Source organism: Rhinolophus ferrumequinum, chromosome 20 (genome assembly GCF_004115265.2).
Source record: "Rhinolophus ferrumequinum isolate MPI-CBG mRhiFer1 chromosome 20, mRhiFer1_v1.p, whole genome shotgun sequence".
NCBI lineage: Eukaryota > Metazoa > Chordata > Mammalia > Chiroptera > Rhinolophidae > Rhinolophus > Rhinolophus ferrumequinum.
In genome coordinates, this window is record NC_046303.1 from 48,567,509 (window position 1) to 48,582,298 (window position 14,790).

Below are 14,790 nucleotides of genomic sequence, written 5' to 3' on the forward strand. Positions count from 1 at the left end.
TGTGTGCTTCTTTGACTATAAGGTAAATCCACCAAGAAATTAAAAAAAAAAAAAACAATCTATGAATGGAATTTATAGATGGAAACAAAGTGGAGAAATAAACTTTCTGGATGAGGTGGTAAAAAACAGTGCTATCCCCTTCTAGCCTTACTAGGGTTGCTCTTATTTTAATGCCTATATGACTTCTTTGGAATAGAGACTGTATAATAATATCTCCAGGTTCATTCTTTCATGTAGTGAAAGCTATGTTAATAGTGATCAGATACAGATATGAGAAGACTGAGTCAGCAGAAAATGGCAAATGTTTCAATGTGGGTAGGGTGAGAATACTAAGATCAGATCATTTCTTGACTTTGATTCAGCAGTAAGCTGCTGAATGCAGCCAAATAGTCATCATTATCACTTTATACAGTGTATTATACTCACGGCTAGGGTTCCCCGCTGTGCTGTCTGCCACATCTTATTGAAGCAATAAATGCATCTGAAGAAAGAAATGATCACTAGGGCTTAAGGGGCTGTGTTATAAAGATGATCAATAAGATTGAGAACTATTAAGAAGTCTTAGACCATGAAGAGTGCAAATAATACAAAGTTCTAAGGAAACGTTTTGGATAACAGGTAGGATAAGGGTTATTCTAAAACAATCATCTCAATTGGTGGCTATGATAAGACTAAAGCCACAGCAGCGAGTCATGTTGTGTGTATGCAAGGGAGAAAATGTCAGTGTTAATTGGCTTCAGAAGTAGGTTCATGACCACACTGATCAATAGGAATGACCAGAATAGGGCTCATGACGATTGACAGGGATAAAGAAGTTGAGAAAGTGATGTATATAAAATGCTAGGCCAGGGAGCTTTTACCAGTCAACCGTAGTGGGTGAGTCGTTATTCCCAGTTGAATCAGTATTATTTAGCCATTACCAGGCCACAGCTGTGGATCCCACCATAGGCTGCTGCTTGTGGTTTTTATAAGCAAACCTTGGTTCATGGTAAGGTTTCCTATTTCTTAACTTTATGGGGTTTTTCAAGGCTTTCTTATACCTTGGCACACTGACATACACAGATGCTCCTTGATTTACGATGAGGTTACATCCCGAAAAACCCTTCGTAAGTTGAAAATGCATTTAATACATCTAACCTACCAAACATCATAGTTTAGCCTAGCCACTTTCTACTGAATGTGTATTCCTTTTGTACTATCCTAAAGTAGAAAAATGGTTAAGTTGAACCACTGAAAGCCAGGGACCATCTGTAGTTTTGAACATTGAAATGTTTATTTCACATTCAAATTGGGGTCCATATAGAGTCAGTGTGTCCTTAGTCATGTTTAAATTATTTCTACCACTTTTCTCCACCCCTGTGCATAGTGTCCCCAGTGCCACCAAGTATATTAAATAATGTGTAATCTCTAGTAATGACAGAGAGGATAACTATATTTGAACTCGAAGGTGGGACATTTATTTTACTTAAATAATTTTGTTATGACATGGAATCTAGGTAGCATATTTCTTATCCACAGGGTGTGTACCTGCTATGAAAAAACATTTTATTTGTATAGCCAACAAAAAAAAGTGCTTATAATTTTAAATTGATTAAAAGGGAAAAAATGAATGGAATTCTCTTTAATGCAACTTTTTTCCCTCCAGACCAGAATCCGTAGAAGCTAGCCCTGTGGTAGTTGAGAAATCCAACAGTTATCCCCACCAGTTATATACCAGCAGCTCGCATCATTCACACAGTTACATTGGTTTGCCCTATGCGGTAAGTGTCAAGCATTTCTCTAGAAGGTTATTTTTTATATCTAGAGGTTAAAAGTAGATGTGTGTGGTATTGTGCTTAAAACTATTTTAAAAGCATACTTGTTTTATACTATCTAAATAATTAGATATAATTGTTTAATTTTTCATTGGTCTACATTTATTCAAGGGATTAAAATTCTGTAAGAGGAATTCCCTAGGGGTTTTATTGTTATTACTATTATTTTGTGTTTTATGCTATTAATAGTTTCATGTTATAATTCATTTATAAAAAGATGAGGTAGAATTGTACTATCTATAGTTAATTCTAAATTATATAGTAATTTATATAGCAAATTATGTATTTATCATTTATTGAGCACTTATGTGCCACACTCTGTGGTAAGCAGTTTTACATATATTATCTCATTTAATCTTCAAAAACAATCTCGTGAGATAGGTATAATTTCCATCCCCATTTCATAGCTGAGAAGATGAAAGCTTATCTACATTAACTTATTCAGTGTTGCATAGCTGTAAGAGGCAGAGCTTAGATAGAAACAGTTGTAGTACCTGGATACATTTCTGATATTATTGAGGTACAATTGTGAGAGATTTTTACGATTTATACCAGAATAAGACATACCCAATTTAAAAAAATTCCTATTAATACTTTATAGTGATAATGTGCCTTTTGTATTTGTTTTGATTATTCTTTAGCCTCCATATTCCTGAGGGTTTTTTTTTTTTTTTTTTTACCTCTGTTCTCACATCTTGCTCCTGCTTTTATCTTGACCAGAGGACTGTGAAGATACCTTCTGATTTGGGGGGTGAAGGGATTGGGATTTGAGGAAAGTCATTGTGAAGGTGACCAAGGTTGTAGATACACATTTTCACTTACTATGGTTTAATATCTAGCTTCACCAAGTCATTATTTTAAAGCTATTAAGGAAGAAATGGGCCAATTTTATATCTCGAATATTCAAATTAAGGATTAAATTTTAAGTTGCCTAGTTCGTATCACTGTTGGAATTATGTTGTGCTATATTTGTGTTCAATTATCCAGGACCATAATTATGGTGCTCGTCCTCCTCCAACACCTCCGGCCTCCCCTCCTCCATCAGTTCTTATTAGCAAAAATGAAGTAGGCATATTTACCACTCCTAATTTTGATGAAACTTCCAGTGCTACTACAATCAGCACCTCCGAGGATGGAAGTTATGGTACTGATGTAACCAGGTGCATATGTGGTTTTACACATGATGATGGATACATGATCTGTTGTGACAAATGCAGGTAAAATATTTCATGCCATTAGTTTATTTATTTATTTATTTTTTGACTGCTGCTAACCTTTGGTTGTTAATGTTGGAGAAGATAATTAATTCCTTTTGAAGGAATTAACGAATGCATTTTAAAGTGAGATTTCTGCTACTATCGATGCCATCTGTTTTGCTCTTAGTAAAAGCCCTTACGGGAAAAAAGCTGTCTTAGAAGTGATTAGAATTCCTCATCGCTAACTGAGTAATAGGCAATCAGTTCTGATCATTATTCATATAGGATCACATGTCTCTTTTCACTCATTCAATAGTAACATAACTACATATAGTAGTAAACACGATAGAAATGAGAAGAGAATTGAGTCCTGTATATTTCCTTTGGAATTATTTGTGCTGTATAGTCAACTGTGATTTTCCAGTTTGGGGGAAATTATACATTTTGATTGATGTTTGTTTGACCTGACTCTCTCACCTCCTTTTGACTTGAACCTTGCAGCACTCTGGAGTCTCCTTGAACCAGAACCACAGTCTCCCCTCCCCCAACCCTGGTTCAACCACCAAGAAAGGCCTCTTCCCCTAGAGAAGGTGTGATTGGGACAGAAAGTGGGGCTTTGTTTTCTTTTCTTTTCTTTCTTTTTTTTTTTTTTTTTTTTTTTTTTTTTTTGGTGGGAGGGAGTTGGGGAGGATGGAGAGGGAATAGTAGGATTTCAGCCTAAAAGTTATTAAGTCCATCCCCTGCATAGTGTGGGAAGCAGAGAGTATTTAAGCAGTGCACTGTAGAGGGTAAGAAAGTTTGATAGCTTTACACAGTTTCCTGAGTCTGGTCCTTATGGCATAGCTTCATTAGTTGATTTGAAATAGTATAGCATATATCCATATTTGAATGTGAGTGTAAAAATGTGTCCTAGAGCCAAATATAAATTACTTTGCATTATTTTGTAATACTGGTCCCATTTATTAGGTTTAATGATTAGGGGTTGGATATTATTGATATAAACATGCATTTAGGGTTATATTTCAAAAAGTTGATTTACAAAGGGGAGAATTAGTCAAGTGGAATGTGAAATTTGATATTTTTATTGAAAGTTGTAATATTAATACTTTGAGTTAATATTAATAAAAACATATTGTACCTTTTCAAATTTAAAAATAAATTATTACCTGTGACACATATCATTATCATGAGCAATCACATCAGTAAATTTATTTAGAAGGTAAATTTAAAAAATAACTTCAATGATAACTTGTTTTTTTCATTCTTTTTTAATTAACTACTTGTTAGAAAATTTCAATTCATATTTTAACCAATCATATTAAATAGCTTTCTCTTAGCTCATCTTGTCTAAGGTGATAAATCACATACCATTTGCAATGTTTTTATTTTAATGCATAATCTAAACAGTTTTTCTTTTGATTTAATTACAATGATCTATATATAATATAGAATTATCTCTATTAGAAAATAGTGAAATAGTCCTTAGGATTTATACCTATCTACAAATTCTTGAAGGACCAGTTCACAGTTTTTGGATTACTCAAGGTATTTACTTCTCAGCAACTGCTCTCTTTGTTATGAATCTGTTTTTTATTCTATTTTTCTACTGCTTAACCTGTAGTGTATTGCAAGGCTTAATCTTTTCTATTCTTGTTTTATATTGCCTCTGTGTATTTTCATGTACCTACTGCCCATACTCATCTTTCAAGTTTGACATGTAGAGCTCTGATCCTTTACTCATTTTGTAGTTCTGTTTCCTCTGTCATCTGCATGACATCATTGCTTATCCCCCAAATTCAACTTACTTTGTTATTGTAACCCTCCATGTCAGGTGCTCTGCTTTTTTTTCCCCTGCTTACCCCAGCCACCCCCTGCCACATCTTTGGTATATATTCCATTACCTTCCACATTCTACCAATTTTTATTCCAAGATTCTTAGTTAAGAAGTAAAGAACAATACAATAGCAATTAGTAGCTTATATATTAGAATGGCTAATTATTCTGTAAAGAATAATTAAAACTATTTCTAGAAACAGGCATATATATCGACTTTAGACCAATTTAGTCTTGGCAATCAAATATAATAATAATAATAGAGGTTTGCCTCATGCTGGTCCATGTATTCCATTAAAATAGATAACAGAATAAGTTTAATCTCTAGCCTCATAGAATATTTCTTTGATTCTTTAACATTACCTTCTTTGCCATCATTCTAGTTCTGTCCTCCTTTAACTCAGGTCTGGAATGTTGGGAAAGCCTCTTATTCGGTTTTTCTGCTTCTAATTTCTTAACTTCTTTGAATTAATAACTGTATACCATCAAAGCGTCTCTAGTTGTTACCTGTTTCCAATTAGAGGAAATCTACACATATCCTGACATTCCCAAGTCCTATTAATATGACTTCAATTTACTAATCCATGTTTACCCCCCTGTATTTCTCAAAATGAACATTCCTCTTCATATATATTAACTGCCTTCTGGCTGTTGCTCCTCATCTCTGCCTACTTGAGAAAACATTGCTACAGTAATATCTTCCTAATTTCCCAAATGAGGTTCTGTTCAACTTTGTTATTCTTCAGGGTGCTTTTCCCATTAACTCCAAATAGTGTGGACCTTTCTACTTTGTGATTGCTAATTATACTTATAATGTATACCTTTTACAGTTTAAAATTATATTTGCTTTATATATTTGTCCTCTTGTTTTTACATCTCAAAGTTTTAGCTCCCTGAGGACATATTTCTGTGCATTCCTCACAGTACCTTTTACAGTACTAAAGTCAAAGTAGGCACTTTAAGTGATAGTTAAATGGAATATTAAATTTTAATTTATGGATGATTTTAATAGTCTACATGTTCTGTTTTTTGTTTTTTTTTCTTTCTTTTTTAAGTGTTTGGCAACATATTGACTGCATGGGGATTGACAGGCAGCATATTCCTGATACATATCTATGTGAACGTTGTCAGCCTAGGTAAGTTGTGCATACTGCTAAGAGAGCCAGGAATTTTACAGAAGTAATCTTTAGTTAATAGAACTTTATGTATGAATTCTAGATTAAACAATTAATGGATTATTGTATTTCATCAGTTCAAATACACTTTTCATTTTTATGTTTTTATTTTTCTATTCTGACATCTCTAAAATCAGGAAGAATTTTTCCATTAATTGTTATGGTTTACTTTGTTAGGGTTTTTACTTTATTAATGATGCATAAAATAACAGTGCATCTTCTAAGTGATGGTATCTTTTTTCACTGGAATGCACTATGTTCAAGAGTTACTAGGACGTTCTCTTACAGAATTTTGTTGGTCTATAATATCTTTCCACCTTTTTGCTGTTTTTTTTTTTTAATCTTTTTTATTACGGACATTTCAAACTTATATAAAAATAAAAGACAATTATCAACAGTCTTTTTTATCAAGAATCTTGTTTCATTTATACTGCCATGTATTTCTTCTCCCCTTCATATTATTTAATGTAAATCCCAGATATGTTATTCCATTCATATGTATCCTTATGTATTTCAATATATATGTATTTATGTGTATATATTTCTGTATATACCGTGTTTCCCCGAAAATAAGAACTAACCAGAAAATAAGACATAGCATGATTTTTCAGGATGACATCCTCTGAACATAAGCTCTAATGCATCTTTTAGAGCAAAAATTAATATAAGACCTGGTCTTATTTTCAGGGAAACAACGGTATCTATAAAATAATTCTTTTTTAAAAACCATAAACACAAAACCACTACTATACATCAAATTTATTATCATTCAGCCACTGTGAAAGTATTGATTGGTTGATATGCATCTTTTTATGTCTGTAGTAATCTAAACCTACTCTTCTTAGTCTCATCAATCTCAGTCTCCTTTGCCATGTGTTTTTTAAAGGAACTGAATTGGTTATCCTGATGAGTTTGCTGATTGCATTATCATGGTTTAAAATGTTTCTCTGTCATCTATTTCTATAAATAGGTGTGTGATAAGATTTAGGTTCCTTTCTCTCTCTCTCTCTCTCTCTCTCAGACTATTTCATAGTCTGTGTTCTATCAAGTGACACGTAATAATCATGTTATCATTGATAGTGATTCTTTAGGTCCATTAATTTATTAGAAGTTGCAAATTAGTGACATGTTAATTCTATTCCTCATCCCTTATTAGCTGGAAAATTTCTATAGGAAAACATGTTCCCATATTAACGGTTCAGTTTTCTTAAGATATATTTCAATGAGGAAAGGCAGGATAAATGTTTGTGGATCTTAGGCTCTATTTATCAGTTTCCAGAATAATGAAAAAACATTTTAAGTATCATTATGAACTCAGGGATTTCAACGTATTGGATGTCAGTCTATTACAGTTATTATGTCCTTATTAATGTTCAAATTTTGTCCCATATTTGGTCAGTGGAAACCTCTTGAAGTTGGCTCTTGAGTCCTTTTGAAAATACCACAGTGTGGTACTTGGTAGTTTTTTTGCTGATATGACAAAGTGTCTCAAGCTTATCTTATACATCTATGCCCCAAACTCACAATTGGTTTTCAAGACCAGAGTCTCAGACCTAGTCAAGCTTTGCCCCTTCCTACTGGATTGATCACTGATCCTAGATCTTTTTACTAGATAAAACTAGGAAATACGTTTTTGTCTATCTGTTTATTTTTAAGATAAAATACATGAGTTTATACTGATAATTGCAAAATGAAATTGCAGTTAAATATATTGAGGTAAGATTTTGGTATATAACATAGTATGTTTCAGGTATGCAGCATTGTAATTCGATGCCTGTATACCATTTAACTATTTCTGTGTTCCATCTGTATCTCCTTTTATTCTCGTTCTCAACAACACAAATAATATAATTAAAATATCACAATTACTCAATTGCCTAATTCCACAGACAAACACAACAGTCTCAATAGTGACAATACCAACACTAGCACCAACAATATGATTGTGTAAAACAGTTTATAACTTTCCTTTTCTTAGTTTCCACAAGGGATGTGTACTTTATTGTATTTAAAGTCCCTTGAAAGAATTTCACTATGTGATTATAACACCAACTGGGTATATACTTATGTTGATGAGGTTCTTTTAGTTTTGATTTAAAAAAAAATAAACCTTTTACGTTGCTTGTAGATTCACATGTAGTTGTGAAACAATACAGACATCCTGTGTACCTTTACCCAGTGTATTCCAGTGGTAACACCTTGCAAAACTGTTAATACAATATCACAGGCAGGGTATTGACATTGATACAATCAAGATACAAAACATTTCCATCACAAGAATCCCTCATGTTACCTTTTATAGCCACACCCACTTCCTATCCCTCCCGCCCCTGACCTTTGACAGCCATTAATCTATTTCTATAATTTGTCCTTTCAAGAATGTTACATAAATGGAACCATATAGTATGTGACCTTTCGGATTGGCTTTTTTCACTCAGTGTAATTCCCTGGGGAGCCACCTGATTTGTTGCATATATTAGTATTTCATTTTTTTATATTGTTGGATATATGTGCACCCCAGTTTGTTTCACCATTCACCCGTTGAAGGATATTTGGGTTATTTCCACTTTTTGACTATTACAAATGAAATTGATAAAAACACTTGTGTACAGGCTTTGAACCGAAGCTTTGTTTTCTCTGGAATAAATGCCCGAGAGTGTAATTGCTTGGTCATATGGTAGTTGCATGTTTAATTTTATAAGAAATTGTCAAACTGTTTTGCAGAACGGTTGTACCATTTTACATTCCTACCGAAATGTAGGAGTACTCTTGTTATTTCTGATTTTTAAGGATTGCTTTTTATACTTTATTTTCTATAATTATGTATTTGTGTAATTATGTAAGGAGTAGTCAACATTTTTCTAAAGTCAGATATTTAAGACAAGGTATATTCAAGTAAATGTAACTTTTTTATCCCTGTTCCTTTTACCCCAGAAATAACAATTTTTAGAAAATTGATTATTCCTTCCATTGTTTGTTTTCTTACTAGAAATAGATATGTGTGTATTCCCTTCCTTACTAGGTAAGAGGTAGTACATAGTTTTTGCTACATATCTTTATTTCTTTTAGAAATACATGCTGAAGATCACTTCATAGTAGTATAGAGAGATTGACTTATTTCTCTCTATAGCATGAAGGTGCTCCATCTTTTTCAAATATAGTTTATTTACCCAGTCCTTTTTGAGTGGACATTTGAGTTTTTTCCAGTCTTTTGTAATTGCAAATAGAAGTGGGATTGTTCAGTAAAAGGGTAAATATAAATGTAAAATTTTGTCAGATATCACCAAATTCCCCTCCAGTAGTAGCTGCACAATTTCGAATTCCCACCAGTTATGGATAAGCATACTTATTTTCCAATCCTTACAAGAGTATTTGGCCGACTTGGATTTTTGCCAGTTTAACTAGGTGAGATATGGTAATCTTAGTGTTATATTTTGCTTTTTTTTTTTTTTTTACTATGAGTGAGGCTTTTCTATGTGATTTTGTTTCACTTTATGAGAGCAGCCTTTTTGCCAGGTAGTTTTTGATAGGGTAATGTTGATGAATTCAGTTAAGAGTTGGTTAAAAACTGACCATTAGGGAGGGCAGTCAGTTGAGCCATGTCTGCTTATCACTCTGTGATGACTAGGGTAGTTACCAGTGAGGGGTAGGACAGTTACATACCTCCTAGACAGTAAGGCAAGTCTGCTACTGAGTTGTAGGCATTTCGGTCTAGAGCCCTTGTTCGCCCATTAAAAAATAATATCTAGTGTTATTTGACCTCTAGACTAATAAGATAGGCAGTGAAAACATTGGGGGTGGGGGGGTAAAACAGTTACTATGGATGATAGGGGGGTTAATGAAATATTTTACTTAATTATTAAATGTTAAGTGTTTATTATTTCAAAAGTGGGAATAATTTTAGGCAAATGGTATAATGCAAATAGATTCTAATTTAGTATCGTACATTTATTTTAAGAAATTTAATTTGTGATTTTAGTTGCATTGTTAACATTTTTTCCCAGACTTTTTGCTTTAATATTCACTTTGAAAAAAAATGTGCTAGTTTCCTAAGTAAAAAGTTATTTTCTTAACAGAGTGCAATTAGTCACTTAACTGGCATCTTCTGCTAATAATGCTACATGAAATCTAAACTGTGAGGCAAGGGATAGTATGTATATTTTATACCGCCTTTTTTTTCTTCATTGAGAACATTAGAGAAATTGTTAAGTTTATCATATATAAATCTGCTCTGTATCTAAATTTATGAAAGTTGATAAATAATCATGTTAATATTTTCATGTAGGAGTTTGGATAAAGAGAGGGCGGTGCTACTACAACGTCGGAAAAGGGAAAATATGTCAGGTGGGTGAAAAGGATCTATAGGAAATTAGGATTAGTGTGAGTGAGAGAATAAATGGCCTGCATAGTTTTAGTCAGATGTAAACATCTTACTGAGGAGTGTTGATGGTATATATAATTTAATGGGACTCCATTAGTTTATCTTTTGGAATAGTATTTCTTTTATTTTTAGGACCAGAATTTAGAAGTAAATTTGCTACAACTTTCATTTCGGCTTAAAACATGTTGATACCAGTACAATTAATTTTGAATAATCATAGTTTATTGAACTATTCCTGTTTGATGGACATTTGGGTTGTTTCCAATATTTTTTGTTTTGTTTTTATTACAAATATTACCTTCAACAAAACTCTCTTGGATACGTTTTTTTGTGCTTTAGCCATTTTATTTTTAGATAGATCCCTAGAAATGGAAATGTTGGCTGAAAGGAAAAGTGCATATAGAATTTGCCTAGATATGGCTACCCTTTGGAGAGAATTGTGAATTTCTGCTGGCATTGTATGCAAGTGCCTGTTTTCCACAGTCACACCATCAGAGTGTGTTGTCAGACTTTTGTGTCCTCTCTAGTTTAATGTATGAGAACTGATATTTGTTGTTTGCATTTAAATATATCTTACTGTGAGTGAGGAAGTGAAAAAATGTGTTTATTCTTCAGAAAGATGTAGATATAATAGTTTCTCATGCGGAATCCTGTTTTATTGTTCGCATGTATTACACATGCAATAATTTTTATTGTGCCTTTGAAGATGGTGATACCAGTGCAACTGAGAGTGGTGATGAAGTTCCTGTGGAATTATATACCGCATTTCAGCATACCCCAACATCGATTACTTTAACTGCTTCAAGAGTTTCCAAGGTTAATGATAAAAGAAGGAAAAAAAGTGGAGAGAAAGAGCAAAACATTTCAAAATGTAAAAAAGTAAGTTTTCTGTTTTTCTAGATGAGTAGATAGGAAGTGGTGGGAGCTGAGTTCTACAGGAATTACTATACTATTTTTTATACCCATTCAGTTTTTCCATGGTTTTAATATTGAGCACACAGAAAATTTAGAATTTTTCTTAGCATTGTATCATATACACATTTTCATGTTCTCATAGTCTGCATTCTGTTTTTAATAGAACAGTATTCTAGTAGATGACTTTATTTACTTTCCTCTAGTTCTGGTGGTATTGGTTATTACCAAACTTTTTGTTATTATAAGACTTCAGTAAAAAGCTTCAGTGAACTAGTTGATGCTTAAATATTAATTATATCCAGTTAAAAAAAAACTAACTCAGAATTCCACTTTATTTCAGGCCTTTCGTGAAGGATCTAGGAAATCATCAAGAGTTAAGGTAAATACATTAAATTTAAACCTTTATTATCAGCTGAGCTAACTAAGTAGTTGCTTGTTCATAATCTTTATGCTTTCTTCATTGTGTGTCATTTCATTTGTTGTTATCTATATCAGAAGTGGGACCATAGAGAATTCTAATTGGATTGATACATAACTCTTAGAGTTTAGCACTGTTAAAATATTAAGTAAAAGGAGGAGGTATATAAGCAATTTCTAATAAAATTTTAGGTAATCTGAATTTTAGTTATCGTTGTATTTCATCTCTCTGATACCACATGGTGTTAGTACACTAGACATATGAATGCAAAATCACGTTTGGAATATGAAAATTTGTTCTTTTGCATACTTGGGATTCTAGTGATTTAGTCAAGTCAGTTGTTACAAACTACTATAAAAAAATCACCATAGATCCACCATGTAAGTACTCACTAGTCACTTGAACCTTGAGTTAATTAGAATACATCCTCAATTTTGTAGATGCCAAGATTGCTAAGAGAAACAAGGCTATCTGCCTCTGCCTCCCTTAAAAGATAGGTTTGTGTTGGATCACAGAGGTTGGCTATACAGTGTTACTATAGCTTTTTAAACTAGGTAGTAAAGGATAATGGGTTTTTTAAGTGGTCAGATACTAAAATAGGTGTGGGGAGCATGTTCTAGTATATCTGTTGTCCCCGTGATATAAAGCATAATAATTGTTCATTGTTCCACATTCCTGGAAAACAAGTCATTAAACAGTTGTCCGATGATTATTCTTGCATATTTTTGTAATTCTTTCTCAAGAATGTTAATTCATAGTGTCACTCAGCATACTGCAAGTCCAAAGTTTTATAAAATGTTCTTTATATATTAAAGTTACTATTTTATATTCTGTTAAACTTGGATTTATGGTATTTTTCTCTGACACGGAATAAAGAGGTCTGAAAAAGTTTTTGGGTTAAGCTGGTGGAATTATTGATACTCCAGCAGTTTTCCTTTCTTCCCAGTTTATCTAATCACTTAGGCTTAATGAGGAAGGAACATGTTTAACCTAACTGAAATATTTTCATTTATTACAATAGAGCAGTGACCAAGGAAATAAAATTTTAAAAATGCTATGTGCATCCTTTCAAAGTCTTTTCCTTGATATCTCTTTAAGATCAATACAATTCTTTTTTTTTCTTTAAAGGTTATTGGTGCGACAATTGTCAGTAAAGTTACATAGATTTCAGGTGTACAATTCTGTAATACATTATCTATATCTCACATTGTGTGTTTACTACCCAGAATCAGTTCTCTTTCCATCACTATGTATTAGACCCCGTTTACCCTCTTCTAGAGCCCCACGCCCCCCTTACCCTCTAGCTCAATACAATTCTAATAAGTAATTCTGTAGTATTTATAAGATTCAAGAGATATAGAAAAGCTGTATTAAAGATGTACGAGGTCATTAGAGGGTTTTTGGTGGAGGGGCGGGGCATAAAACAAAGAAAAATTTGAAAACTGAGTAGATTTGAAAAGCTGAGGAAAGTCTTAATATGTGGTATCTCATATTTGTATAAAAATGTTCTTTATCAAGTGGTCACTATAATGTAGAATATATATAAGTACATAAAATATGAATTGGTAAAATAAACCTACTCCTGTCAAATAGTTGAGCAACTTACTATACAGCTGACCCTTGAACAATGCCAGGTTGCCGACCCCCTACACGCTCAAAAATTTGAGTATATTTTTTGACTCCCCCAAAACTTAAGTTGTCCCTTGGTGTCCAAGGAGGATTGGTTCCAGGACCCCCCACTGATAATCAAGTTCCCTATATAAAATGGCAGAGATCAATGCTTATAGTCAGCCCTCCAAATCCTCAGACTCCTAGCCGCAGATCAAAAACAATACAATAGTGACAGTGAAGCTTGAATTTCCACTGTTCTGACTTAAGTCGGCTTCTTTCAGTTTTCACATATTTGTGTGGCCTACAGCATAAAAATGTAGTAAGGTACTCATTTATGGTTTTCTCACTGGGACCAACTTAGAAAATCTAATATTCTAGTTTACGTTATATTCTTTTATATAGATTGTCATTGATTTTGTGTATGTCTGTCTCTATAAATACTTTAAGTACAGATATCAATGCTTAGTTTGCTCTGATTTCAGGGTTCAGCTCCAGAGATTGATCCTTCATCTGATGGTTCAAATTTTGGATGGGAGACAAAAATCAAAGCATGGATGGATCGATATGAAGAGGCAAATAATAACCAGTATAGCGAGGGTGTTCAGAGGGAGGCACAAAGAATAGCTCTGAGATTAGGCAATGGAAATGACAAAAAAGAGATAAATAAATCAGATTCAAATACCAACAGTTTGCTCTTCAAACCTCCTGTAGAGGTAAATATATCATTTGTCAAAAAGTTACAAAACAGAACCTTTTTCTACTGTTAAGTAGTTAGACTAAAAGTGATCAAGTTTAATTATTCTCAATAATTCTCTGATTTTAGAGCCATATACAAAAAAATAAGAAAATTCTGAAATCTGCAAAGGATTTGCCTCCTGATACACTTATCATTGAATATCGAGGGAAGTTTATGCTAAGAGAACAATTTGAAGCAAATGGATATTTTTTTAAGAGGTACATTCATTTATTTTTCCCATGTTAGTTTCCTAAAGTTATGTATTGAATTTTTGGCTGTTTTACCAGGATGCTGTGTTTATGTGTATTTTGTTTTCCTAAGTGATCATATTAGCATTTAAAGCTGTAGAGTGATTGAACAGTGACTAATGATAACTTTTGAACTACACTAAAATATAACAACACAAAAAATGCGGATATATTTCTCAGTCTCTTACCCATTTCTATCTTGCTGGCACTCCTAAAACAATCTACTTCAAAGATAAACTGCAGCAATATAGGTGGATGTTAATTAAAAACTCTGACTACCAGAGATTAGTAAGAAACCCTTTCCATCCAGGACCTTTCCTGATTCCTTGTGATATAACTGCTAGAACCTGAAAAAGACCATTGGTGACTATCATAGGCAAAACCCTTCCTCTCTTTATTAGATGGTGTTAGATTGGGTCTTACATTATTGCCACCTCTTTGAACTCCCACTTTCTTGTTATGG

The 14,790-nt window shown here is 33.0% G+C and overlaps 1 protein-coding gene across 3 annotated transcripts in view; it reads left to right on the forward strand.

Moving 5' to 3' along the window:
• KMT2E (lysine methyltransferase 2E (inactive)) overlaps window positions 1–14,790 on the forward strand; it is a 72,574-nt gene that overhangs the window by 32,305 nt on the left and 25,479 nt on the right. For all 3 annotated transcript variants that reach the window (XM_033088266.1, XM_033088268.1, XM_033088267.1), the window contains 8 exons: window positions 1,646–1,760; window positions 2,802–3,031; window positions 5,899–5,979; window positions 10,304–10,362; window positions 11,106–11,278; window positions 11,655–11,693; window positions 13,826–14,056; window positions 14,167–14,297. In XM_033088266.1, the coding sequence (XP_032944157.1) occupies window positions 1,646–1,760; window positions 2,802–3,031; window positions 5,899–5,979; window positions 10,304–10,362; window positions 11,106–11,278; window positions 11,655–11,693; window positions 13,826–14,056; window positions 14,167–14,297 (1,059 nt within the window). The remainder of the gene's footprint in view (window positions 1–1,645; window positions 1,761–2,801; window positions 3,032–5,898; window positions 5,980–10,303; window positions 10,363–11,105; window positions 11,279–11,654; window positions 11,694–13,825; window positions 14,057–14,166; window positions 14,298–14,790) is intronic.